The sequence below is a fragment of the Melopsittacus undulatus genome, chromosome 4, assembly GCF_012275295.1.
Source record: "Melopsittacus undulatus isolate bMelUnd1 chromosome 4, bMelUnd1.mat.Z, whole genome shotgun sequence".
Classification (NCBI taxonomy): Eukaryota; Metazoa; Chordata; class Aves; order Psittaciformes; family Psittaculidae; genus Melopsittacus; species Melopsittacus undulatus.
The window spans coordinates 108,498,143-108,525,826 of record NC_047530.1 but is presented as its reverse complement, the minus strand read 5'-3'; the positions used below and the strand labels follow the sequence as shown (position 1 = coordinate 108,525,826).

Sequence of the window (27,684 nt, the reverse complement as noted above, 5' to 3'; positions counted from 1 at the left end):
GTTGCTAAATCTCCTTAGGCTGTTTCTGGAATGGAATTTGGATGCTGCTGTGTTGAAGTGGGAGAGAAGCAGGTTGCATGTGTCCATCAGGTTTTGAGCCCATGCAGAGCTCCCTGAAGGAAGATGGGTTCAGGGTTAGGGAGTTTTTGCTTGTTTCCTGGCTCCCTGGAGCTCTAGCCTGGGATAACACTGTGATGCCTGGGTTGTAACTGCATTTATTGCAAGTGTAGGGGTCAAATAAAAAGGCTGGGTAAAAACATTGCTGTGTATTAAATGCTACCAATAGAAATTACAACATGAGATACAGTGGTGGTCTCTTCATTTAAAGAGACAAGAATGTGTTCTTGAGCACTTCAGCACCCAGTAGTGCAGCTTTATGCCTTGAGTAACTCATCAGAACCATTCATGAAGTGAATAATTTAGATGAAAAATGTCATAAATTATAGAGCTATGAAAACAGTATCTCAGGTTGAGGATCAACTTGCCTGAGGAACAGCTAAGGATAAATCAGAATGAAACCACTATCGCTCTTGACATTCAGTATTAGAATTACTTTACAGAGCTATTTATACCAGCTTTACAACCGTTTCAGCAAGAAATGTGAGAGGTGAATAGAAGGGAACAGTGGAACTTAGGCTTATCCTTCTCTCTATAGGAAAGAGGAAAAATGAATTTCTCTAACATCAGGCTATTTTGAACCCTGAAGTGTTTTAAGTCTTCAGAGAAGATTTTTGAACATTGCTGAGGAGATCAGCAAAGTTAAAAATAGGAAAATGGAATATTTGTTGGTAGCCATGGAAATCCCATGTGGATTTCTCTTGCGTTAGAGTAGATCAAGAGTAATTCCGCTCTTGGTTTTCACTCATGTAAGAGGGACCAGAATGTGGCTTCTCCAAACTGTTGGGCACTGAAAATGTTTTCCAGTTGGCTTGGGGAAGTCCAGGGTCTTCTGCTTGACAAAGTGTGTGGCTATAATGATAACACTGGTGAACCTAAACACAGGTCTGCTGTAACACTCCAGTACTTGGCAGTGAGTAGCTTTTAGCTGAAGTCCCCACTAGTCAGAAAAAAACCCTTTAAAAAGCCCTAGATTTCAGAAACTCTTTGGGTAAAATACCCTTCTTAGATGACTTTAAACGACCTGCTGCTTATTTCTGCATGCAGCTTTATAAACAATATTCTTGTTGTTTGATTTCCGAGTTGCAATGATGCCGTACATCATTCTGGTGTAATACAGGGGAATGCATAAAAAGCCTCTGCTGTGTTTTGATAGCTTTTTCTTTTAATGGCACCCATCAAGCGAGTGTAGAAATCTATTCAGTTTTCCATTTTTTTATATCTTGCTGTACTAGTACATTGGATTAGATGCACTGTGAAAATACAGGTAAGTATGTAAATATCCACAGTGGTTTTTGTTGGACTATCACAATTCTTACATTCAAAGGCTTTTTGGTATTAGAAAATGAGCTGGAACTTTATGACAATGTATATTCCTGCATTAAAAACACTTGCCTGTTGCTGAAACAAGATCATCCCAATCCTAACCACTAACAATTTACACTGCAGTACTTTAATAACCTTCTCTGTATATTTTTAAAGATAACAAATAATTCTGAAATAGCAAATACCATTAAGTTGCACTTCAGGAAAAAATGGAGGGTTTCAAATGAGGTCATATAAATGCTGTGCTCATTCCAAACAGCAATTTGCAGGATGAACCTCTGGCTTCATTAAAGTCAGTGAAATGCCTTCCTGCTGACTTCAGCATGCCAGGATTGAAAAACAACATAAATTGAAATGGGATCTCAAGAAGTTTTATTCTTAGGGATTGACTGGAGTTAAAGCCATTCAGATGCTCTTTTCTCTGTGTATGTTCTTTAGTTCAGCCAAGCAGTCTTAAGGTGAACATACTGTCTGGTGGGGATGAGCGTATGTGAAAAGGAATAGTCTATCAGTAGTTATGTTGTCCCAGAGGTCCCCTTTTATTGGGATACTGCTGACACGTCCCCATCTCTGTGCTATGGGATGCTGACCGTGCAGGTTGACATTCCTGTTGAAGATATTTAGGCCTTAAAAGTGATGGAAAGCCCCAAAGTCTAACTCTTTATTTCAAGTATACCGCTACTGCATTGTGCCGGTAGGAGTCTAGGCAGTCATTTCCATCAAGTGCAGCCTTCAGGCATGGTTTTAGGGACATTTTTAGCTTTGTCCTTTTGGCATCAAGGATTTTCATGCAGCATTTGAATAGGAGGAAGGAATTAATTTGATTTAGCGATGTCAGACTGAAAATGAAGTTCCTCCTAGCACATCCTTCGAAGAACACTCAATGGTCTGCATTTAGCCTGCCATCCGCCTTATTTTTGCAGGGATATTTTTGAACTTCCTCTGCTGATAAATATTTAGAGTCTGTTTAGATTTCATCTCATTTCTGTTAGATTTTTTTCTCCCCATAAATACTGATTACCGCAGAGATGGGTATTACAAGCCTTGAAATCGCAGTGCCAGCAATTCTGTTGTTTTAATGGTGGCTGACTGACAGTGTATTTATTAATTATCCAAGAGATGCTTAGAGCATTCAAAAGGAGAACTTCATTCCTGGGCTGTAGGAGTTAGAAGAGGAGCTGGAATTGCTTTATGTCTGGGACGCAGGTTAAGGAGCATAAGGCTTGGCTGGATTAGATGTGACCACGGCTGAGGATCGATAAGGTGTGAGAAGTGGAAAGGCTGCTTTAAATCTGTGAAAGTTTCTGGGATGCTTCGAAGCTCAGAATGAAAATTGCAGCTGTTTCTCTTTGGTTTAATTAAAATCGAATGAAAAACAACTCAGAGCAACCTGAGTTGATATTAATTACTTCGGGCACCTGAAGGATTTCCTTTGTGGGATTCAGTGCAGCCTTCCCTCAGAGCCTGCCTCTGTGTGGTTCTCGCTGGTGTTGCCCAGCTAAAGCTCTGTGCTGTTTCGCTATGCCTTGCTAATTCCTTTATGGAATCGTGTTTTTCCTGGTGTGAATATGACAATCCCACTTTAATTAGATAACAGCAGTTGTCACCGTGCATGGGGACTGCGATGCCTGGAGCCTCAGAAGTCTCTGTGTCAAAATGAATAAATAAAACATCTAAAAGGCTTTGCTAAGAAGCAGTAAACTTAAAACCTGAGTCGGTTAGCAGCGTTGAAATTAGTTGTCTTATTACATTACAGCGTGTAGCCACCAGATGTCACTTACTTTGTGCTGGGGAGAAACACGTCCTTGGTCTATAAAAGATTAAAAAGGAAGAGGAACTTGCTCTCAGTGCCTTTGTTGCTGTTTGCATTCATAATTGGCTACTGTCTTGCTCGAGCAATATTTTCATCTTGAAATAGATCATATAGACCCTTTTCTCACAGATAAGACAGACTTGCATTTTTTATGAGCCTTAAATGTCAGCAGTGACATTTTGAAGCTCAGTCTTTAAGAAAATAATGAATAGGCTCACTAAGTTTTCAGAAGGATGAAAGTAAATTTGATGGAATGGACAGTTTTATTACTATGAACTCTGCTATCATTAAAGACACTTTAACCAGTGGCTTAAATATATATTCATCTTCAGCCAAGTTAAAAGCAGGGAGACGAGTCTTCAAGTCCTGCAGGACTGAAAGCAAGGTGGAAGTACATGCAGGCAGGGGAAGAACCACTTCTAAATTCAGAGCACAGCATCCACTTACAGAAGGATGCAATTCACCCTCGGGGTTTAAAGGCTTCAAAGAAAGGTGTAAATAAAGCTAGATAGATGGGGATATATCTCTAAAGTGAAAAAGGAACATGTGATACCCAACGCAAAGCTGTTTTATCTGACCTGAGTGAGCATGAGCAGGGCAAGATGCCTGATTGCTCACCAGTGAGATCGAGCAAAGGGCTGGTGATCTGGGTCATGGGGCTCAACAGTGGTTTATTCCTCCCATTATTAGAGATGCTAAACCAGCATGTGCAGGTATCCTTCCTGCTTCACGGTCACATAAGCTTAATGCTCATTTATATTTTCTGATCTGCACTCTAAGGCAGCACCATTAGAAAGGGGAAATTTAATTTTCTGGGCTTGAAGCAGAAAGCCTGAAAATGGAATGATTTCCCAAGGGGTAATTATTAGTGTTTGTTTGGGATTGTTTTCCCCTTATCCCAGTGATAGTACTGTTTGCTTCTGGAATTTAAATGTGTATTGTACCTCCGATGTCAGTTTGGGATGGAGTCGTACTTGGTGCATCTCATGCAGGTTGGACATGAATCTATTGCTCTGATTGAGTGATGGGAGGGCTGCTCTCCACATTATTTTCCTTTGGAGTCCTCAGGAGCAGCTGTTTGAAAGACTGCCTGCCTTCATTTCGCACCTGAAAAATGACACAGGCATTTATTCCCCACCTTTCCTTCTATGCTTGAGCAAAGCTCTCCTTGACTATGGTGTTGACTTCAAAATGCAGTGAACTAGGACTTTAGCAGCAAGTATGAAAACAGTTCTATTAATGAGAGCTCCAGCTCTTAACTGAGAGTTGTTTATGAGACTGAAGGTTTCACTTCCCAGCTGGAGGTCTTGCACCATCACTCCTGAAAATGCCACCTGCCAGCACTGAAAAGTGCTCCCTGCCACTGTTATGCAGCAGTGTCCAAGAGTCACTCTGGGATGGAGCGCTGGATTGCAGCTTGGGAAGGCTGGAAAATTGCCTTCTCTGTCTTTCAAGCCCCTGAAAGACTGAAATTCACCCCATTTAATAGGGTTACTGGGGGAAATTCAGGCCGAGTGATGTCTTAGATGGTTTATGTAGAAATTGGATTGCCCATGACTTTCTGTCTTGTACAATACATACCTTTATTTTGTTCCAAGTCCCTCAATCCCCATGTAATGGGATTCTGGATGGTGAGTTAGGAGATCCTGATTTTAGTTCTTGGACTTCTCCTGTATTATGCCATCTGGTAGCATAGGTAACACACATCAGCACTCTGTCATCTTGTCAGCTGCAAATTGAAAAGCACCTTTGAAAAGCACTCTGACACCTGCTGTTGGGAGTTACTCCATCAAAGTGAATACTCTCCATGCCCCAAGGGTCCGATGCACATGGACGTTAACCAAAGTCTGAGATGCATTCAGCGCACTGCAGCATCCCCTGAGCCTGCTGTGTATGGCATAAACGTTTGCAATGAAAGTACCACCTGTACTCATTTCAGTGTTTTTTTCAGCCTGGACAGAAGCTTCTATTAATAAAATAATGCATATATTGTATTTAAATGTTTGTGTTTGGAGGATAAAGTTTTGGCTGTTCCAGGTCAGTTTTGTTAGTGTAGCTTAGCCCTACACAAGGAGCCTTTAGGAGGAAAATAAGAATATCTTTAAAGTCAAGTTTCCACAGGCAAAGGAAGAAAAAGCATGTAATTGTAAGGTTTCATTCCAATTTGTTACTATTACCAAAGTCTAATTTATAACACTGTGCCATGAAGTAAAGAAACTGAAGTATATTATCAGCATATCATTTATTTTTTTCACTTAATGAGGACCTGTGACATTTTCTGAGCTTATAGATCAGTCTGAACTTCTGAAGTCATTTACTTTGATTATAAATGTTTTGGATGCTGAAGGCTTTTTATTGCAGGATTTAAACATGACAGAAAACATGACATGAAACGGTCAGTGGTGAGGCTATCTCATCTCTTACACCCCTCGGATGGATGGTTTTCTAGCATGCCTAGCAGAATCACAATAGTTTGGGTTGGAAGGGACCTTGAACATCATCCAGTTCCAACACTGCAGCTGTGGCTGCCCCATCCCTGGCAGCGTTCAAGGCCAGGTTGGACACAGGGGCTTGGAGCAGCTGCTCCAGTGGAAGGGGTCCCTGCCTGTGGCAGGGGTTGGAGCTGGGTGAGCTTTAAGGTCCCTTCCAACACAGACTAATCTGGGATTCTATAATCCTATGACAGCACAGGGTGGAGGGGTTGAAGTGTCTGAAACTGCTCCTGCTGGCTGTTGAGTCGCATTCCTGAAGCTTTGATGGAAGACGTGGCATTTTGTGGCACTTTCTTGCATGTTGCTGTTTTTAGATGTGGGAGTGGAGCGATCTTTGTAGAAGACAATGATTGATATGGCTTTTTGCAGCAGCTGCTGTGTTTTGTTAACACCATTCTTGAGGGTGGAAAGCATTAAAGGAAACTGAGCATGGGCCAGCTTCTGCAGTGCCTTATTTCTGAAACCATGCACCTCCTTTGGGTGACTACTAAAAAAATAGGGTAACTCAATAGTGCTATTGATAGAACAGCTCAATATAGACCCATTTTTCATGTTTCTCTTGCTCTGAGGCACTAAACCCCCTGTTTCTGGAGCTGCAGTTTGGTGCATCAGCTGGACTGAGCTCTTTTGCTGGTAAATACAGCATATTTCTATACTGTTGTCTACATAAAATGCACATATTTTATTTATTATTGTGTTGTAGTGGCTACATCTCACTATATGAATGCTGCTTTCATAGAATGCTTGTGTTGCCACTTATTTGATGGGGTTTCAGGGGTTTTTCTTGGTGTTACTATTGATAATATATAGTAGTGCTTAGAAACTGTAAATGGGCTTGGAAACCATCTCTTCTAGCCTAAGACACCATACTAAGCTTTTATTTCAGTGTAGTTCCTGCTGCAGACACCTATTAAGGAATTTCTAGCTTATTCCACATAAAAAATACCCCCTCCAAATGCATCTGCATGCTCTCGATGCCATCTTAGTCTCCTGTGTGTCTGAAAGCTTTGAATGCATTAACAGCCTAACCCAATTCATTACATTAATCTCATGAAATCAAAGACTTGTGTCTGCGGCTCAAGGTAAACACTATTTGCAATGGGGAAGTTGGACAGATGGAAATACATTTCCAAACTTGGGAGGTTTTTTTTGCTGGGGATGTTTTTTTGGCTAGATGTGTTAATTCTGCTAAAGTTGGGTTTTTATAAGCCCTTGCAGGATATTTTGTGGTGTATATTCAGCTTCTGGTTCTCTGCAGAGTTTTATAATGTTAATGCTTGGTTTTTCTGCATTAGAAACGAAGCTTTTTGGGTTATCATTAACAGTCATGCATCTGTTCTTGAAAAGCTGGCTGCCAACTGCAGCTGATGGAATTTCTGTCACTTCAGATTGCTTCTGTGAATTACTTCAGTAAATGGTTTATTTCAAGAAGTGGAACCTGAGCTCCAGAACTTGTGTTGGTCTGATTTCAGCTGCAATGTCCTACAGCGACTCTATGTCCCTCTTTATTTGTATAGAACCAAATATATCAACAAGAACTGCTGTTTAAAAATAAAACCTCCTTTTACCTCCCACTTTTCACTTCTGAGTTGTGCCCTCCTACCCCAGGGACATGGGGAGTTTTCATCGGATTGAGAGCTTCCCGGCTGGAGCAGAGCATCTGAGAACAGCTTTTCTGCCTTTCTCTTTAGCATCCTTAAACTGTTGGAGCGAGGCCAGAGGAGGCCATGGAGCTGCTGCGAGGGCTGGAGCAGCTCTGCTCTGGAGCCAGGCTGAGAGAGCTGGGCTGGGGCAGCCTGGACAAGAGAAGGCTCCTGAAGGGGAGACCTGAGAGCAGCTCCAGTGCCTAAAGGGGCTGCAGGAAAGCTGGAGAGGGGCTTGGGACAAGGGCCTGTAGGGACAGGCCAAGGGGAATGGCTTGAACCTGCCAGAACAGGGGAGACTGAGCTGAGCTCTTAGGCAGAAGCTGTTCCCTGTGAGGGTGCTGAGGCGCTGGCACAGGGTGCCCAGAGAAGCTGTGGCTGCCCCATCCCTGGCAGTGTTCAAGGCCAGGTTGGACACAGGGGCTTGGAGCAGCTGCTCCAGTGGAAGGGGTCCCTGCCTGTGGCAGGGGTTGGAGCTGGATGAGCTTTAAGGTCCCTTCCAACACAAACCAGGCTGGGATCCTCTGGGCCATCTCAAGAGATGGTCTGTCCAACTAAGCAAGTGGGATCAGTGTAGCCCTATGCATCCCTGTACAGTGCTCACATGATGTTCAGGGAGGATCAGTGAGCATCACCATGTGAATTGTGCACTTGTGCCAACTGTGAGCTGTCGAGGGTGGGATTTTTACTTTCAACTTTTCAATGCATGGCTTCACAGAGTGAATTTTGACCCCTCTGCAGGGTCAGCAGGGGAAGAGTGGAAGATTAATTTGATAAAGTCTGCCTGCAACAAAAAGTAATTACTTAACATCATCATTGGATGAAAAAGTCTTTTAGAGAGAGAGCTTGCCTCAGATTACCTCTGCACCACAAATAAAGACCATCTAGTTTGCTAGCCTAAATGTTGGCTTTATGTTGCAGAATACGTTGCAGAAGAGGCAGGGTGTGAGGGAATGCACGCCACGTTTTCTGTGGTGCATTCATAAGTACGCAGGGTTGGGATTTGGTTTGCGTCTTTTTCCTGGTTTCTTCCCATGGAAATTCAGTAAGGAAAGTTCTCAGATGTTTCTCTTGTTTGTTTGCAATCTGCAGCCCAGCTAAGTGCAATGCAAAGCATGAAAAGGTATTTGTGGTTGTGTTCTTTCCAAGTGGAAAACAAGTAGAGTGAAGCCAAACATGGGCAAAACCTGCAGGGATACAGAGTTGAGTCAGAGGAGACAGCGACCCAGCGGCTGAGGATCAGATTTATCTTATTGCTGTGCATAGTACAGTAGTTACTTACCAGGTCCCGTACATAGCGTGGCTTTTTTGTATTACTACTGTTGTAAACAGGGTATTTGTGCAGCTGCAAGATTTCTGAGCTAGAGTTTACCATGTAATGAATGTCATAGAATCATAGAATAGTTAGGGTTGGAAATGACCTTAAGATCATCCATTTCCAACCCCCCTGCCATGGGAAGGGACACCTCACACTAAACCATGGCACCCAAGGCTCTGTCCAACCTGGCCTTGAACACTGCCAGGGATGGAGCATTCACAACCTCCCTGGGCAACCCATTCCAGTGCCTCACCACCCTTACAGTAAATTAATTTCTTCTTTATATCCAATCTAAACCTCTGCTGTTTAAGTTTCAACCCGTTACCCCTTGTCCTATCACTACAGTCCCTAATGAATAGTCCCTCCCCAGCATCCCTGTAGCCCCCTTCAGATACTGGAAGCTGCTCTGAGGTCTCTACGCAGCCTTCTCTTCTCCAGGCTGAACAGCCCCAACTCTCTCAGCCTGTCTTAGAGAGCTGTGATATTTTGAGAGGCTGGTGAAAGAATGGACTGCATTCTCTTCCTTGTAATAGTAGAAGTTAATAAATGAAGATATGTTAGTTCCTTTGAAGTTTGTAATCAAAGTGTCGTTCTGTAGCTAAAGATATGAAAGGGCAATAATCAATGTTTAATCCATTACCAAGTGGATTAGGTTCCATATCAGTTACATCCTCTGCCTGTGAAGATATAATGTTCTAAGCAACAGAAAACAGGGTATACCCCTGCAGAAGCATCCTCAGAATGACTGTGTCTTGTAAGATGGTTAGTAAAGAATTATTTCACTTTGTGTAGCTAAAGAGCACATAATACAGATGAATAATGGAGTCTAAGCCTTTGATGAAGCACTTATGAATAGCAATAGGAGACTATAGGAGTAAATGTTGCTTGACTTATGCAGAATAAACACTTTTCCACGATGTTGAAAGCAATTTCATGTATTATATCAGAAAGGCTTTGCTTAATTATCTGTAGCCAGAAGTTACCTGCAGGAATCTCATCTGATCCGCTTTACTTTGGAACAAGCGTATGGCTTTTGGCTAATGGGCTGAGATTTATCTGCTGTGTTGTTGCTTAAAGCGTTAAAGTTGTTGGACATTTATTAAAGTTACTACTAAGCTGGGAACACTTTTTAAAGTATCAAAACAAAGGCACAGTTGTGATTTGGCATCAGTGAATAGTTTTTGTTGACTAATTTTTGTTTGAATTTACAAGAAACTTTAATGACAGACTCTAATACTGAGTTTGTCTTTTCAGGATGCAGCTGTGTATGTTTCCTTTCACCCACTCAGCACTAGATGAAAGATGAAATGCCTTATTCATGAAAAAGCACTTTCAGGGCACTTATATACAGATGAGATATGTTTTTCCATCCATTTCAATGTCTGTCTCGTGGAGAAGGTACCATAAATGAGTCATAACAACAAATTTCAGATGACTGTGTTAAGATAGTAAAGTTTATGGAGGAAATGCAGTTTGGAGGTGGAGGAAAATCCCTCCTCAGTCACTAAAAATCAAATGAGCAGCTGTTAGCATGTACATTGCTCTCGAATTGTCACAACAATATTGTGTTTAAAGCAATGTTAAGTATCACATAGACTGATCCCCCTTCAGAAAGACTGCTTATTTATGAAGTGTGAAGGTATAGCAAATGAATTCTAGTAGATACCATTTGGTTGCATTATTGCATGCAAAAACATTTTGCCACACCATGAGATAAACAGGCACCGAAGGCATTACCTTATGCATATTCTATTTATTCCATATAATGTTATTCATCCCTCAAAAGCAGCCTTAAATTAGCAGCTGATCTCTCACAACCCACAAGATTTAGCTATTCGTACCATTTGTAGAGTGGCAGAAAGTATTACATTTCAGATGGTGGAAAGAATATGGTTCTCACTTTAAATCAGCTTGAGGTAGCAGCTGCTAAAATCAAGTAAAATCAAACGTGTAAAAAGAACAAGATGGTAATCAGAGTAACATAACTGTGAATACCCACTATTTTGCAGCATGTCGAGGCTGAAAATGCTTGGCAGGACTGTTGGAAATACTCTCTGAGCATTTCTCTCCCACGTCCTGGTTCTGGACCAGTAATCAATGCAACAGACAAAGGCCCATGCTTAAAATAACTCTTGAGCACTGAGAGCTCTCTTCCTGCAAATTCAACTGTGCTACGCTAGCTCTTCATCTCTGCCTCAGATAAATCAGCTGCCACTCTGAATGTGAGCATTTATTCTTCTTTAGCACAACGAGGCTTTGGTGTTCATCTCATCTGACCTTAGAGGTGTGGATGGCAGATGCCTAAATCTGAGGTGGTCACTTGAACATCACATTGTAGCCGACACAGAGAAATTGGCTGTCCAGAGCAATTTCCTTGTGTTCAGATAAGGTTATGACAACGAGCATGCTGTCCTCACCTAAATGAGCTTTGCATGAAGGGAAACCCTGTATCTCTATTGAGCAAGTTGCTCCAGAAGAGCTGTTTGAGTAAATTACAGTAGTATCTGTCCAGAGACTCAAACAATGAGGCAGACTTGGAAGCCTGAGAATAAAGCAGGATGGGCAGATGAGATGCAGAACAGAAAGTGTCCTTTTGATAAGGGAACTCTATCAATACCAGACCACTTCTTGCCTCTGGAGTTTTCTGGAGGTAAGTACTCCTCTATTTTTGATTACACCTGACAGCAGGGTGCATGGAGCTGTATTTAGGTAGGATATTTTTTCCCACCTGCCAATCCCCAAACCCCATGAATTTGTTTGATAGCTTCACTTTCATGCTTCATGTTTCCCTGTTGTACTAGCACTATATATAGGAATAAGAATATAATATATATAACGGGAACCTTGCTGATTTGTGGAATGATAGTGTGATTTGTTCCTTGAAAGAGCATGTGAATTTCTATTATTGTGAAGTAATGTGTTGGGAATAAGCCTTCAACGGCTGTTTGTTGTTTGATTGTTTGATCTTATTGATTATGATGTTCACTGTCTGCACCTGAAGTTGTATTTCAGGTGATCACTGTACTTTTCCTGTGAGCTCTTTGGCTATTTTCTTTTTCTACATAACGAAAGAAAGCAAATATGGCAAATTCAGCCTGGAGAAAAGATACTGAACTTCCACCATGCATTTCTTAAAATAGCTTCTCTGTGAGAGACGTGGACTGGAGTAATTCATGTAAAGTCAAAGTTTTTCTACAGTATGCATTCTGTTTCATATTCAATATAAATCTGTCAGTGCTTCTGTAGCAAGACAGCATGTGAGATGAATAGAAACTAAGTGAAGTGAAAAGATGAATTGCTGGAGAAGTTGCACATCGTAGGCAGTGAGTTTTAATCAAGAATTGAGAAGCCAGTGTGTACTGTAGGCAGAAATCTGCTCTGAGCATCCTTAGAAATAGAATCATAGAATAGTTAGGCTTGGAAAGGACCTCAAGATCATCAAGTTTGAACCCCAAACACATGAGAAGAGAATTTGGCTCCGTGCTTGTACAAGGGGAAGGACTCAAATCCATTAGTGTGAGCTGTACCCTGATGCACAGTGAGGGATTAATGGTGCAGGGGCCGTGTGCATGGTTGGGTGCTTGGCAGTGGTGCTTTTATTCTCCCAGAGCTCTTGGAATCAATCACATTTCTGGAGAAGTGATTACAGTGCTGATGCCCCAAATCCCTACAGAACTCTTCAGCTCCCATAAAACCTTCAGTATAAATCTTGCGTGGGAATAGCTTTTGGAAAACTGCTTTTGTGGGTCTGAGGCAGATGTTGCTGTGGAAGAATTGGCGAGATCTCATTCCTGTCTTCAATGTAGAAGAACCAGTCCAAATCCTTGTGCTACTTCAGATCTAACTGGGAGACAATAATATAGTTTGGAGTTATCAGTAGGCTGGACTTTGGCTGCTTTTGGTTCTGCTTTATTTTCCTATCTGGACTTCTTATTCTTCAAGCAGCCATAAATGGTGGCTCTCATTCTAGACTGACTGAAATCAGGTGAAATAGAAAGAAAAGGCTGGATGGAAGTCATTAAATCTTTAGTGATGTTTTTCCTGCTCACAAATAGTTGACATTAAAACCAGGTGATATCAAGCTTAATTCTTATTTTTACATTTTCAAGGCAAACCAAACAATAACACATCCAAACGTGCGGATGTGGCATGTTAGGAACGCAAGAAACTGGACCTTGGTACTTTCTAGGAACCCACACATAACTTCAGATGTAATAACAGGTTTCTGGGGGAAGGCATGACCATGCTGGTCCAGAACAGCCTCCTGCTTCCAATCCCACATCCCCCTCTTTTCCCTTGCTTCCAATAATCTGTTTATTCAGGCAGTGTTTATGCGCTAATTGAGTGGTGATTCAAGCTCAGTAACTGTTTCCTGAGCACTGCAGCACAAATAATAGGAGTGGGTCCTTATTTGATTGAAACGACTACCATTACACTGATTTTAGGGGAGTTTGCTGATTATTTTGCAAATGGAGGGTGTCATTTGTTCCATTCTCACATTTTCTTTGGGAGTTTATTGATGAGGAAGGAGGCAGAGCCTCTTTGGATTAGATCTCGAGAAAGAAACCAGCTGGGTTATGGAATAAGCCACACTTGTTATTTGGGTGAGATTGTTGATTCAGTGGTGATTCAGGAGCTTTTCTCTGGCTTTAAAAGGCTTCTTTAGAGAATACATTAAGCTTGTACAAGTGTTCAGCAGTTGTTGAACAGGTCGAATCTATAATCATGGGGGCTGACCACATCTCTGGGCTTTTACAAGCAACTGATTTCAAGTGATTGCCTTAGAAAATATTTGCAGTGGGTTCATACAGTTTCTTGGGAGATGCATTTATTGGTTTGGGAGTGTTTTTAATTAGCATTTTTAAGCAAAGAGAGGAGCTTTACATCAGTCTGCAGGAGGCTCCTGAGCTTTGCCTTGAGTCCTGCGGCTTTTCTAAACCACGGCCGTTGCTTTTTGTTTGATTCTCTTGCAGAGGTCAGTGATTCATGGTTCTCATTTTATTGACATATCTTCTTTCTGGCAGCTCCTTGATTTCTCTGAGGTAAATAACTGTGAGTTCAAGCAAAGTTTATTTCCCAAAATGTTAACTCGAGCAGCCAAACGTGTGCAATAAATGGGGCAGAGAAAACGTACGATTATTCCTCTCCTTTTCCGACCTCGTTTTCATTTTTCTTAGCTAAGGTTTTTATTACTTGCTCTGTTTTTGTTTTACTGTTATGGTACAACCTGCCCACTGACAGGATGAACTTCCTCACACTGTACAAATACCTCACTCCACTTGTAAAAACACTTCTGTTTGCCGTGAAAAGGCCACGTCTGAGAACAAAACTGTTGTACAGCCTGTAGTCTGGTTCAATTGTTATCATTTCCAGTAAGCTTGATAGCTAAAATATACCCATAATGGTAAAGTTTGCAGGTTGTTTGTGTCCAGAGCTCATGAACTTCTGCATGGGTTGAGGAATTGCTGTTGTACAGGGACAGAGGTGGTCCCTGCTGCCATGGGCCATGTTGCAGAGGGCGATGGAGGGATGGAAGAGGAATTAAGTGGTTGTGCTGCACTGCTGCTAAATATTGCTTCTCTTTTTACATGTGAGAATTTGATGAAGGTTTTCTGCTACCAGCATCACTCTGCCCTTTCATGTTTCCATTCCTCTTCATGTGAGTCATGGGAAGTTTGGTATGGTATGGCTGTGGGCAGCATTTTACTGAGAGACCTACATCCTTCTGTGACTAGTAACAGCTCCATCTTCATAGGAGCTCGTGACAGAGAAATGTTACCAAAGGGAAGTTCATTTCTGGAGTGTTCATGGAGGGTGGGGATCAGCTTTGCTCTGAGATTCCAGAAAACATTAACAGTGCAAACTGAGAACCTGAATTACACAAATCTGTCAGGGAAGGCACTTAGGCAGTGAGGTTATTTATCTAGATTAGTGAAAACAGGAGAATATGAATAAAACAACACAGCTGTTCCTCAGACAATGGGATTAGATATTATTAAATTAGGAGCTGTGTGGTCCTTCAGACTCACAGAATCCCAGCCTGGTTTGTGTTGGAAGGGACCTTAAAGCTCATCCAGCTCCAACCGCTGCCACAGGCAGGGACCCCTTCCACTGGAGCAGCTGCTCCAAGCCCCTGTGTCCAACCTGGCCTTGAGCACTGCCAGGGATGGGGCAGCCACAGCTTCTCTGGGCACCCTGTGCCAGCGCCTCAGCACCCTCACAGGGAACAGCTTCTGCCTAATCTCTAATCTAAATGTACTCTCTGTCAGTTAAAAGAAGTTACTGACCAGATGAGCTCCAGCAATATTATCTTTTGCCTAATCCTTTTTGATTGTTTCTTTGCTAAAGGTGCTTATCCTTATTTTTATAGGAGCTGTAGCTTTCATTTAAAAAAGAAGGGGGGCAAAGGGCTAACTGCTGCAGGGGACGTGTTCCACATGTCTGCTTTGGGGGATGCTTCAGCTGAAGTATCTTCTTGTGCAACTTCTCATTACATGGAGAGAGTCATCCCTTAAAAAGGAAGCAACAGAGCAAGAACATGAAGTGCTCTTGTGTTGCCACATATTAATAGTTCCACGGTTTTACTTTTGCTTAGAAGTAATAAGATTCCTTGGGAAAAAGTGCTTATTTTTTCTCAGCTCTAACAAGCACATTAACATACAAACCCTTAATGTGATGTATGGCAGGAGTGGCAATAGGCAAACGGATAGAAAGAAAAAGGATGTGTTTTGTGAGACTACAAAGCCTGCTTGTGGGAGCTGTAGCTGTGGGGCGTGCTTTGACTGGGCTTTGTCTCATCTAACCTGAGAGTTGTTGGGTTATTTTCTGTCTTAGGCATCCTTATTTTGGGCTGTGACCTGCCCAACAAGACATTTTTAGCTCAAATTATCACCTGGCAGAGATACCTCCATTCCTCTCTCCTGCCTCTGGCCATGGGCAGTAACAGATGCTCAGTGAGTGTTAGAACAGGTATTAATAGATTTCTCCAATCCCTATCCTTTCCTAGCTTTTGGGAATTGAGGATAGCAACTGCTTATAGATTTATTCTTCATTAATTGTCTACCATCTTTCAAATGCATTAATATTTTGGCCTCAATGAGTCCCACATTTTAATTATACTGTGTGAAGAATAGAAATAAAGTGCTGTAGCTCCACTGCCATAAACCAGAGGAACTGTTCTACATCAAGCTGAGAACTGTGTTACTGGTGTGCTTGAAGTGTGCTTATAATGGGTTAACAGCATGTCGCTCTTTCATGTGCTAGTAGGAAAAGCTGAATATGACTAAAAGTAGCAAGGCTAGTATAAAATTTAGCCTCAAGATTACTAAGCAAAAGTTTGTTTTGTCTTCATTTTAAAGACTTATGAACTAAAGGAAAGCACATGAAATATTAAGGCTGGTGACCTGAAACTAGGTGGTACACTTAGATGTCCAGAAGATGTGTGTGCAGATAAGATCTGTTCCATGTGTTTTACCCTATTTGTAAAGGAGAATTTTAGTTGTATGACTGAACATGTGAAACTAATTTCTCTTCATAGCCTGTCAGTCTTTTCCCCTAAGTAACAAGCAATAGGAGAAGGCAAAATAGCCTCAAGTTGCACCAGGGCAGGTTTAGATTGGATATTAGGAAGCATTTCTTCACCAAAAGGGTTACCAAGCACTGGAACAGGCTGCCCAGGGAAGTGGTAGAGTCAGCATCCCTGGAGGTGTTTAACAGACACGTAGATGTGGCACTTAGGGATGTGGTTTAGTGGTGACTTGGCCGTGCTGGACTGACTGTTGCACTGATGATCCTAAAGGTCTTTTCCAGCCTAAATGGTTCTATGCTTCTATATCCATTTTGACTATAGTCTTCCCTTACAGTCTTTGAAGAGAAAGGGGAGGAATTTTGTGAAATGTTTATTTAATATACATAAAATAGAATTTTAAATATTTTCTATATAAGGAATAAAAACATGTGAATGCTGAAAAAAGTTACATGTTTTATTATTGGTGGAATTTATCTTTCTACTTTATTTAGCTTCTTGTATGGCAATTAGTAGGACATGGTGGATACTGCATTTTCAGTAGTTACTTGTAAGATCCCGCTGTTCACTTTTGTGGTACCTGCAAGTGGTACCTGTCAGCCTTCTATCCCACATGCAGGGCACCCAACTCTTCCTCCTCCTGTATAATGAAGGCATTGCACAAGGAAACTGTCAACTAAAGGTCTCACCTCTTTGCTATTAAGTTCTTTGTTGCATATAAATATATTTGCTAACTTGAAACTGCTTCAATCTGATCCCATTAGCTTCAGCAGGGGTATCTTGAAATACAAGGTAGCTCATAATTTTTTTCCCATTTCACTGTGTGCCATCTCTTATACCCATGTTTCCTACTTAGGTACTCCCCAAAATCCTCATTTTTATAGGGAGGGCTGCTTTTGGCCCAGGAGCTTGAAAAGGTTTGCGTTGATTTCTGCTTTGTGGTTAGAGCTGGTATACAGTTATGTACAACAGACAAACACCATACAGTATAGACATGGTCATAAATAATTCACCGTTCTCTTCAGCAAGAGGAAATTACTTGCTACATTATTCAACAATACACAAAGACACTGCTTGTTGTGTAGAGAGCAATATTCGGGCAGTGAACAGACAGCAGTTTGCAACTAAAATATAAAAAGACATAAATGTTTATTGCCAACTCAAATCTCATAACCTTCCTGCTGCCTGCAATTCACATCCTTCTGCTTTCAGTACTGAAGTACAAGAAAGGTGAAGTATATCTGTGGCTGTGGTTGTGACTGCTGGAAATGTTGAATGGAAAAACAAGCAAAAAAGATGCTATAGATACATTGATTTCTTGGAGTGAATGAGGAAAATGAGGGCTGCTTATGGTGGAGAAAGATCCTGGCCTTCTTGTGAGCATCCTTCATTCCACAGTGAAAAGTTAGGGAATGTATTCAAAGCTTCTGGCTAAAAAGACAGTGGTAGTAGAGAATCATGTCCTGACTTTTATGTGTTTATTCTGATTAGGTATTTTATTACATGAACATGACCATGGAAAAGCATGTAAAATGGTATGCCTGCAACTAAAAACAATAAAAATGATGTCTCCATTAGCTGAGTACTATGTCATATTGTCCTGTAGTAGATCATCAAACTGATCATCTAATTAAGCAGCCTGTTGTAGTGTGTATGCATAAGTTGGTGGTTATAGTTGCTGGTGAAACTTTACATTTCCCCTCCTGACTGGTGTGATGAAGATCTCTGTTTTACCATAGCCTAACCATAGTGTTTTCGCCTTATAGCAGCTTCCCAATAAAGCATTTTCCTCAGGTGTCAAAGATGTAGCTAACGTGTTTTTTCCTTGAGCTTGTCATATTTGCAATGGAGTTTCATGAGAGATGTCGGCAGCTGGGAAAGGTTCAGTAAATTCCAGCTCATTTTATTAATATCAAAATGGACATGAGATAGGACAGTGAATCTTCTGTGGTTTTGCTAAGCTCTTGTGCTCTGCATTCATGAATGTATCTCTGATGGCTCTTTTTCAAAGTCTGAGAATGAATGTCAAATACACAGGGCTTGAACTGATTCTGTGAGACCACATCAGATAAATCCTCTCAATCAGTGTCACTGAGACAATTTCAGATGCTGGTTAGAAGAGAACTGGAAATAAATTGGATTTATGTTTTTTTCTAAGCAGACAGCACATAGTAACTGCAAAATAAACAGCAAGGAGCTGGGAGAATACTGAGATACTCACTGGGTGTCAAGTGGAGGAGTTCAGAGTGGAAGGATTACATGAAAACAAACATGTAGCACAGGATAAATTTAGTTGAAGTGATGCTATAGAGTACCTTCTGGTTACCAGATCTTTATATAGTTGCCACTGTGACCTGCAGTCTGTTTATGCATCGTTAAGAGGTGCTTTTTTCATCTCCCTTTTTATCTCTATCCCCTCTTTTCAATAGTCTTTTTTGGGAACTATCTCTGCTTTCATGTTTTCCTCTATTACCTCCGTGGACGATGTCCGAATCTGTCCTGGCAGCACTTCTCTCCTGCCTCCTTTGCTTCCTCTTTGAAAACCTTTGCTCAGGTGTCTTATTGCTGCCCCAAATGTACCCTTGAAAAGTGTAAGCTTTTTACTTCTTTTCAGGACCTCCCTTTCCTGTCCTCTTCTCCAGCCATTAGGGCCATCACTGGTGTTTGGACAACTGTAGGGTTTGTTCCTGCCTTAAATCTTGGCTTGTTTCCATAGTTTTTCTTTTGGACATTTTATGAGGAGGGGTTTCATTTTACGTGTATGAAAGCATAAACTCTCTGGGTTTAATATTGCACAATAGGAACCCAATTTTGTCTCTTCAGTCATTCAAGCTTTCATCAGAATCATCTCAGGCCCATTTCTTTAGAGAAGTTTTTAAGACTCATTTATTTAAGAAGTCTTACACTGATTTCTTTCACTTTGGTTTACCACAGAGTAAGGGTTCAGCAATGATTTCTGTCTGCTCTAGAATGAGCTCATTAAGGAAATGAACCTTAGTTTTTGTAGGAAGATATTTGGCAAATACTTTTATAAAGTATCTAAATAACGACTCCTGAGTCCTTGAGACACAGCGTGCTTGCTCTGATTGCAGAAATGCTCCAGCAGTGACGGTGTTAGGTGGGAAAAACATCAAGAAAACAAACAATTGTACAGAAGCACTTTGTCTCCTACAAAAAACGCAGTAGAATAAGGATGATTAATGCTGGATCTGAAGTGACTGCCCCATTTGATCTGGATGCTTTTGTATAAATGAATGAAGACTTCTTATATGGGATTATAGCAATGTTTCTTAAGAATTCAAAGTCAATGTTGAGAGAGCTAAAGGCAAAATTGCCAAATTCTGTGACTCATTAGTGATGATGAGTCCCATTACATGGGGTTGTCCTTTCCAACCTGAACTATACTAAGATTCTAATGATTGTACTTCCATGATTTGAATGGCATGGTTTAGTGTGAGGTGTCCCTGCCCATGGCATTGGGGTTGGAACTGGATGATATTAAGGTCCTTTCCAACCCTAACTATTCTATGATTCTATGTGTTGTAGGAGTACTCAGAGGACCCTTTCTGTACACTCTGTATTGTCAGGAGAAATTATTTTTGTTATTAGTGTCTTGGACATTACACAAACGTGCACTTCAGAAGTAAGTCTCTTTTTCAGGAACCAAGGGATGAAGTCAGATGATAGGAAGAATTCTGCTGAAGACACAAGTGTGCAAAAGGATGAACTGAGTTAGATTGTTTTGGGTGGGATGAAGAGCACTGTAGGAGAGGGAAAACAGAAAGATGTCTGGAAATAATGCAGAGAAAAGCTGTTTCTGAGCCTTAAAAAGAAAGATGGAATTTTATAGAGAAGGAACAACTATTGTGGGTCCAGAGGAGGGAACCACTGGCAAAAAAAGTAATGAGAAGGAAATCTGTGCATGGTTACTGAGGTGTATTTAAAATAGGACAAAGGTACCCACATGGGAGTTATAATGGTGCAGATGTTTTGCTGTTACTGTGATAGTGCACTGACTTTTCTAAGTGTGAATTGTCAAATCTCTTTTCTATTTCATATTTTGATTAAAGTGACTTTGAAAATGTATTTTCATTTAAGTAGTAAAAGTGAATGTCGGACCTTTAGATATCCCATACAGCAGTGAGCTGTTCTCTGGTCTGGCAAAGTTAATTATAACATGGATGAATTTAATCTAACAATTAATTCTAATTAATTAATATTTAATCATCCTTAGTCTTCTGGGCAAAAGACTCTGTTCTGGCCAGGCAAAGTTTATTTCTCTGAATTCTTCTGGTTCCTTCAGCTGCTGCTTTTATCTGCACTAAGATGTTGTATTTTATGTAGAAGGGGCAGTCCTGTTCTTCAGAGGCAATATTGAGCCTCTTAATCAGCCTGCAGTTAAAACTGTGTGCATTGAACCTTCAGGGTGATTACTCAGGTTAATACTGGGTTGTAGCAAACCAGGTCTTGGGTGATGCTGAGGAAATGGAGGTGTTGAGAGGGGATTTGGATAGCTGCTTTCACCTGCATTCACATTGGAATGTACAAGGAGCATAACAGCACTGCAGCCTTAAAGTGTCATTGTTCCCAGCTGCTAAAGGGAAGTTCTGTCTTTATCAGGGACAAAAACCAAAGCAGGATTTACCTGTCAGAGCATTACTGCTACCCTTAGGTTTTCCCCATATTTTTTCTCCTCATCCTATGCCAGTTTATTGGTTTGCTTCTGATTATTCAAGATTATTTTAAAACATTTCTTGTCTTTAATTCACTCTGAAAAATAATTTTAGAAAATGGGAGTATTTTCTAGTATATGGAAGAAGATAACATTATCTGTGAACTTTTGTGTTTGATAATCTAGCTTCCCAAAGCAGAGAAGCTGATTTTGACCTTAAAATGTGTGTTGTACCAGCAAGGTGTTTATAAGGCATGAAAAAGAAATTCTAGAGGAACTATGCATAAAAATGCTTTAGTGAGACCATCCTTAAGCTGATGACTTGTGATTTTCAGGTATCTCTGCTCTGAATGTTGCTTGGAAACTCAAGCACGGATGTGCTCAAACCAAGACCACAAATACTTTAGAACAGCTCTGGTTACTTTTGGCTGTAAGAAAGACACCATGGTATTGAAGTGTTTATAGGAGGATGGCACAAACCGTGTGTGCAGGTTGCTTTAGCCCCTGGTCTGTGTGGATGTGGACACCTTCATGGGACCCATGAGTGCTCAAGTCCCTGCCCATGGTGCATGCCTTGTAGCAAGGGAACATCACTTCCTATGTTTTCTGCACCACCTGTCAGGTACTAAAGTGCCCACCATTAAGAGGATTTGCTGGATCCAGGGTCTTGCCTTGAAGTTGCAGCAGTGTTGGTACATTTTATTTAAGTAACATCATTTCCTGTTTTTATCAAGCACTATGTTTTCAAAACGTGTTTGGCCAGTAATGCATAAAGTACATTGCAGTGCGTGGTTACTCCCATCCCAGAAACATTTGGTCCGGAATCCAGAGATCCTCTCATGAGCCTTTGCCCATGTCTATTATTCAATCCCTTCAATTTTACTTGTAGCTTTGGGGGTTTTTGTTTGGCTTTTTATCTTACACACTTGAAAGGAGACTGTTACCTTATCCTTTGTGCTCTTAACTAGGGTTCTACTCCATTTCAAGACAGTTAACTTAAGGTCCCCAGCTACAGATAGAGTGTAAATATTTGAACCTGTATTACTGAACACTGCCCAAAAATGCTTCCATATTTAAGAAGCAACTGAGATCTGTTGGATAGCTTAGTGAGTAGCTGAGGGAGATTCTCTGCTGTTACCTGTGGTAGCAGCTCTTTGTTGATGTGAGCAGATGGGTGATTGAAAAGAAAGGGCAGCTTGCTGTTGAACTTGAAGCCAAACGTTTCCTGGGTTTAATATCGTGAGTGCTGTAATTAATATACTTGGCAAATAGAAGTCATCTTTCAAATAGAGTTGGGAAATTACTTGAAGTAGATTGGTACTTCGCTGTGGCTTTGAGTGAAGGTGAATGTAGATATTCTGTCTGCTGTTCTGTGTGTATATATATGTGTATTTTTGCCTTTTTAGGTTGTACGTTGCAAATCTGTGTCTCTGGGAAGATGGCGCTTCCAGTAGCAGCACTCCAGTTTGGAACCCACTTGCTTTAAGACTACCTGGGAATTTCTACCCATACTTGCCCATTCCAGCGTAAACCAGAGGACAATGAGTTATTTTTACTTCTTGCATATTTTCACACCACGTAACAATTTTTCTTTCTTCTCATTTTGTTCGATGGGAAAAACTTGAGCTGGTTGTTGTAGGCAATTCTTCCTTCACCACATTCCTCTTGCTGAGCCAAATTCTTGGAAACCACGACCACACTACGTCTATTTTTGTGTGTGGGTTGTTGGTTTGGGCTTTTTTCTTTATGGGACATATGTCACTTTTTGAGTGCTTTTACCTGTTCTGGTTTGAACCTGTCTTTTTGCATTGCTGATTAGTTGTAATCAGGAACTAATTGCTGTAAACTCAAGGAATTAAGTAACTTCAGATTTACAGAAGATGACTCATATGCTTCAGAAACCTTTTCATGGCAGTGCTTGGCTCATTAATACAGGAGTTTAACAGTAGTAATGAGGTATTGCATTAATTGCTGCATACATTTGTTACCAAATGACTTGCACAGACAGTGTTTCAGATGTCGTGGACCTAATCATAATAACCAGAAGTGTCCTGTTTGCAAAGAAGAAAGTAAGATCCCTTTGTACACCGATAGCAAGCAGATGAAGTTGCTTGCAGTTTTGGAAGTAAGGACTGATCACAGTGAAAGCTGGAATGGAGTTTTCTGTTTGAGGAAGGGGAAGCTATGCAGCTTGATATTTGGGTTGATTATAATGACTTTAGTGATGGCATCCTACATACTGACTGGAGCCAAACATGGCCTCTTGTTAATACCGTCTCCCTTCCATTATGGAGCTTTTACTAGCAATCCAAGCTTAATGGACAATGAAAGCCTTAGTGACATGAAAGACCATTACCAGCCTTCCAAAATGAATATTTCATACGTAAAGGATTATCCAAGCATTAAATTAATTATTGACACTATTACTTCAAAGATAGAGTTTATAACAAGACAGCGCCCTGATTCAGAAGAACTGAGGAAACAAGAGCCACATGTAAGTGTGAATTGACGTGTGTCTTTGATTGCTCTATACTTGCTTATTTCAAGACTTTTGGGTCCATCTTTTACTGATATAAAAGCAAATGAGACCGCTCAGATGTTCATGTAGTGATTTACACCATCTGGAGCCTCTTGGTTAACACCAGCTGAAAAGTTGATGCTGTAGATCACGTCTTTCTGAGTCATGGGCAAAATAGGTGGGTTATGTAAACGGCCTTGACACCTAAAACAAAAACCAGGCAGCTCTCCGACAGCTGTACGATCTCATTGAATTTTCAACTTGTCTCATGCAAAATCATTCTGACTTAAATTTGCCTGTCAACTTAAATGATAAATGAAGAAAGAGCCTTTCTAATAACTGGCTACCTGTGTGCCTCCTTGAAAATGTAGTCATTGCAAACCTTGTACTTTAGAGTTAAAAACTGGGAGATAATTTGGTTTGAGTATTATGTGGTTGCCTTTAGAAATTAAATCCAGGGTTACAGGGGAGTTGGGGGATTATTGAGGTCCTTTTTGGCCTTAAAAGCAAAGGATTTCTAAATATGCTTGTCTCCTAATCCAACTGTTTGTAGGGGATTTGGTTCTGGTGTCATCAGAAGAAATAGGCTATCTTTATAGTTAACAAAATAAGGGTTAAAAATGGCCATATAGTGATTTTATTGTGTTGTCTTACTGTGCTAAGTTAGAAAAGTCTGACTGTTAACTTTTTGCTGCCTTGACTGAAATTGTTGTTCTTTATGTTGCAGATGTTTTCAGTAATTCCTAATAAATTCATTCCAAATAGCAAGAATCCTTGTTGGTATGAAGAGTACAGAGGAAACACAACCACAGATCCTTATGCAACAAACTCTTATGCACTGTATTCAAAGCGCTTTCGAACCATATTTGATTACCTCAGGAAGGTATTTTGGAACCACTTGTACCATTATAAGGACAAGCACTACCGCCTGCGCTGCCTCCCCCATTTCTACATCATTGGCCAGCCCAAGTGTGGGACAACGGACCTGTATGACCGGCTCAGGCTGCACCCTGATGTTCGGTTCTCAGCAATCAAAGAGCCTCACTGGTGGACAAGAAAAAGGTTTGGTAAGTAAATGTGTCCCCTGGCATCCAGATGAGTTGTCTCTATTAAACTTTGATATTTCTTGTATACTTTTGGGATGAAGCTTATGGATTTTTTCTGTATTGGCTTCCCTTGAACTCACTGGAGTTAAAAGTTAAACAGGGGAGACTGAGCTGAGCTCTTAGGCAGAAGCTGTTCCCTGTGAGGGTGCTGAGGCGCTGGCACAGGGTGCCCAGAGAAGCTGTGGCTGCCCCATCCCTGTCAGTGTTAAGGCCAGGTGGGATGAGGCTTTGAGCAACCTGCTCTAGTGGAAGTGCCTCTGCCCATGGGAGGGGTTGGAAGTAAATGATGTTTAGGTCCTTTCCAACTCAAACCATTCTATGATTCTATGAACAGTTTTGGAAAATCCAGATGATAAATGCTCAGTATGCTTCAGTCTGTTTCTTTTGAGATGATGCAGCTTCATTTGGAAAACCTAGAGAAAAAGTAAAAACATTAGATAAAACCAACCCTGTGAACTTGTAAAAGCAGGAGAGGAACAACTCGATTGTGATGGGAGATATAAAGAAGAGCAGTGATAGTTTTGTATTGCAGAGTTCTGTAAAGCCTTTCTGACATGCATAAAAGATGGGCCAGTACTTGAAAAGTAGGTGGCTTCAGTCCTTACGGTTCAGTAAATAACACAACTGTGCTTTGTAGTAGGAACTTCATTAGCATTGCAGCTCTAGTCAAGCACTGAAGAGCAGAGATGCTCTGCATGAGAAAGCTGTCTCACACTAAGGAACCTGCATGTATTTTTGATGCTCTTTTCTTGGGTGACATCAATATTTCATGAAGTGACCCTTCACTTCTGAAGGCAGACTAGAATAGCTCAGGTTATGGCCTGCTGGAGCAAAACTCATCCACCCCTCATGATTGCACCTTCAAAGGGTGTCTGAGGGCAGTGAGGTGAGAGCATCGTTTTATCCAGCTGAGGGGTTTATCTCCTTCTTGCTCTGTCCTCCCTGGGTGCCAAGGAAGCTCAGTCGTGTGGTCAGAGACCAGATGAGATGCAGAAGACTCATTTTCAGTTCCAGACTTCTATGTGCTTATTGCATTCCTCTAAATGCAGATCCATATAATTCTTGCTGTATTCCACCCAGGCTTTGGATTTTCCCACTCTTTGGTCTAGCTGTTAAGTGCTGCTATGCCCTCACGTTGCATGACTTTGGTATCAAAGATCACAGGTTTTTCAGTGATATTACCATTTCCAAGGGAAAGATGTGACATTTTCACTTCTATTTCTCATTTGCTGATGCTTTACCGCAGACTGCCTTTGAAACAAGTTAAAACCTAGCTCTGTGGGGTAGACAATTGATGACTTTGTATCACTACTTTCCTTTGGTGCTTTTCTAAGCTTCTTTGAAATGAGAAACTCTTCTGACGAAGTGCTGTGGCTAAAGGCAAGGACAGACACTGTCTGAGGGACCAGGGCACCTGCAGTGTTGCTTCTGTTCTTTATTTTGGGGTCATACCTTCAGTTCTTTCTTTCTCCTGCATGTGGTGTTGCCGTTTCCACCTCATTTCCCTGTGTCCTGGAGCCCAGAACAGCCTCTGAGCTCCTGCAGATGGGGCTTTGTTCCTCATTGCTCAGTGAGGAGGAGAGCTCAGCCACAGAGCCAGGATTTCATGCTTGTCCTGTGTTCATAGAGTCTGTATTTTCTTCCCTTGTGAATGCCATAAGAAAATGGGTAAAATAAGTGGTTTAGACCTTTTATAAATGTTTGTTATAAACTAAGAGTTAAAGCAGTATGATGAAAATGCAGTTTTGAGATAATTTATCCCAGTTTAGGAGACACTGGAGGCAGCAGTAGTGGGAATTGAGGAGTCAAAGTCAAGCAAGAGAAGCATTGTGGTGTCCCCTGGAGCCCCATTAGAAAACACTCATTCATCACAGTCAGGGGCTGACTGAAGATAAATGATAAGAATTACCTCCTGACCTGAACGGAATAAGTCAGTTCAGTGAAGAAAAGGGATTTTAGGCTTGAACACATTCCAGTTCAAATGCCATGTATATGTAGGGACTGTCAGCAAAAGCAGCTGTGGAAGAGTTTGTCTTCCATGAGAGTGCTGGCAGGAAAGGGCGAGCTGAACTGATGTGTTAAGCTGAAATCCTTTATACTGAATAGTTCTCTACACCTACACTAGCCTCAACTTAAATGTTTGGAATTAACATTGGAGGAGGTAGTGTTTTCTAACCTCACCAAAGCAAGACTGGACTCGCTAAAGCTCAGAACTGGACCTACCAAACATGCAGAAGAGTGTAAGGAATCCTGCTGGAGTGCATATAGTTTCATAATAAGGATAAATTCCTACCTCTGTGTTGGCATTCACGAACTCTCCACTTGCATGGTCTTGTGGTCAGCCACTGGGGACAAGTGCAGAGCCTTGAAGAGAACATTCTTTGCATAATTACATTTTCTGAAGTGACTTTATGAAGCTGAAGTATGAGGAAAGAATGCAGAGCTCGTGATCTCATGGGAGGGAGATCTGTGGAGATGACCTTCCCATCATCTAGGGCTGTCTGCCATCGAGAATGAAAGATTAAGTTTGCCTCTGGTGTCTTGTCCTTTCATTCTGCCTCATCAGTGCATTAGCTAATGGTTACTATTGAAAAAATACAATAAGAAAAAAGAAGAGAATATGACAAATAGAATGACAAGTGAAACTGAGACAACCCCGTTTATAAGCCACATAATGAATATGACTCTAATGCTCCTGGCTACTAATTCGGTTTACTTTGTAACACTTATCTGAACAAGAAAATCTCTTTGTTCTGTGGCATCCTCTGATTCAGTGGATCTTCATGAGACTGCCTAATTCCAGCTGAAGCTAACCAGCCTTCCATGGGAAGCCCTGTTTCGCAAATCACCACTTTCCCATTCCGCTGGGATGGTTGATGCTCTACAGGACTTTGTCCCAGCATGACTGTCTCTCTTCCCTGGCTCGTAGCCACCGTTTCTATTCCCGTGAGTGGGGTGGCAACAGACCAAGGCTCTCTGTAGCACCACGAGTGTACTTTATTTTTATCTTCCCTCAAAACAAGTCATAATTCACTGCTGAGCTTTCTTCTACCCTCATTAAATCCCACTCTTCTAAAGGGGAAAATAAAAGGGAATGGACAAAATAACTCCGTTGCTGAGGTTTCCTCTCACGTAGTTGATAATTAGTGGCCTT

The 27,684-nt window shown here is 41.2% G+C and overlaps 1 protein-coding gene across 1 annotated transcript in view; it reads left to right on the top strand.

Moving 5' to 3' along the window:
- CHST15 (carbohydrate sulfotransferase 15) overlaps positions 1-27,684 on the top strand; it is a 49,160-nt gene that overhangs the window by 6,207 nt on the left and 15,269 nt on the right. Inside the window, exons 3-4 of the mRNA XM_005154489.3 lie at positions 22,313-23,400; positions 24,152-24,491. Of these exons, the coding sequence (XP_005154546.1) occupies positions 22,858-23,400; positions 24,152-24,491 (883 nt within the window). The 5' untranslated portion in view covers positions 22,313-22,857. The remainder of the gene's footprint in view (positions 1-22,312; positions 23,401-24,151; positions 24,492-27,684) is intronic.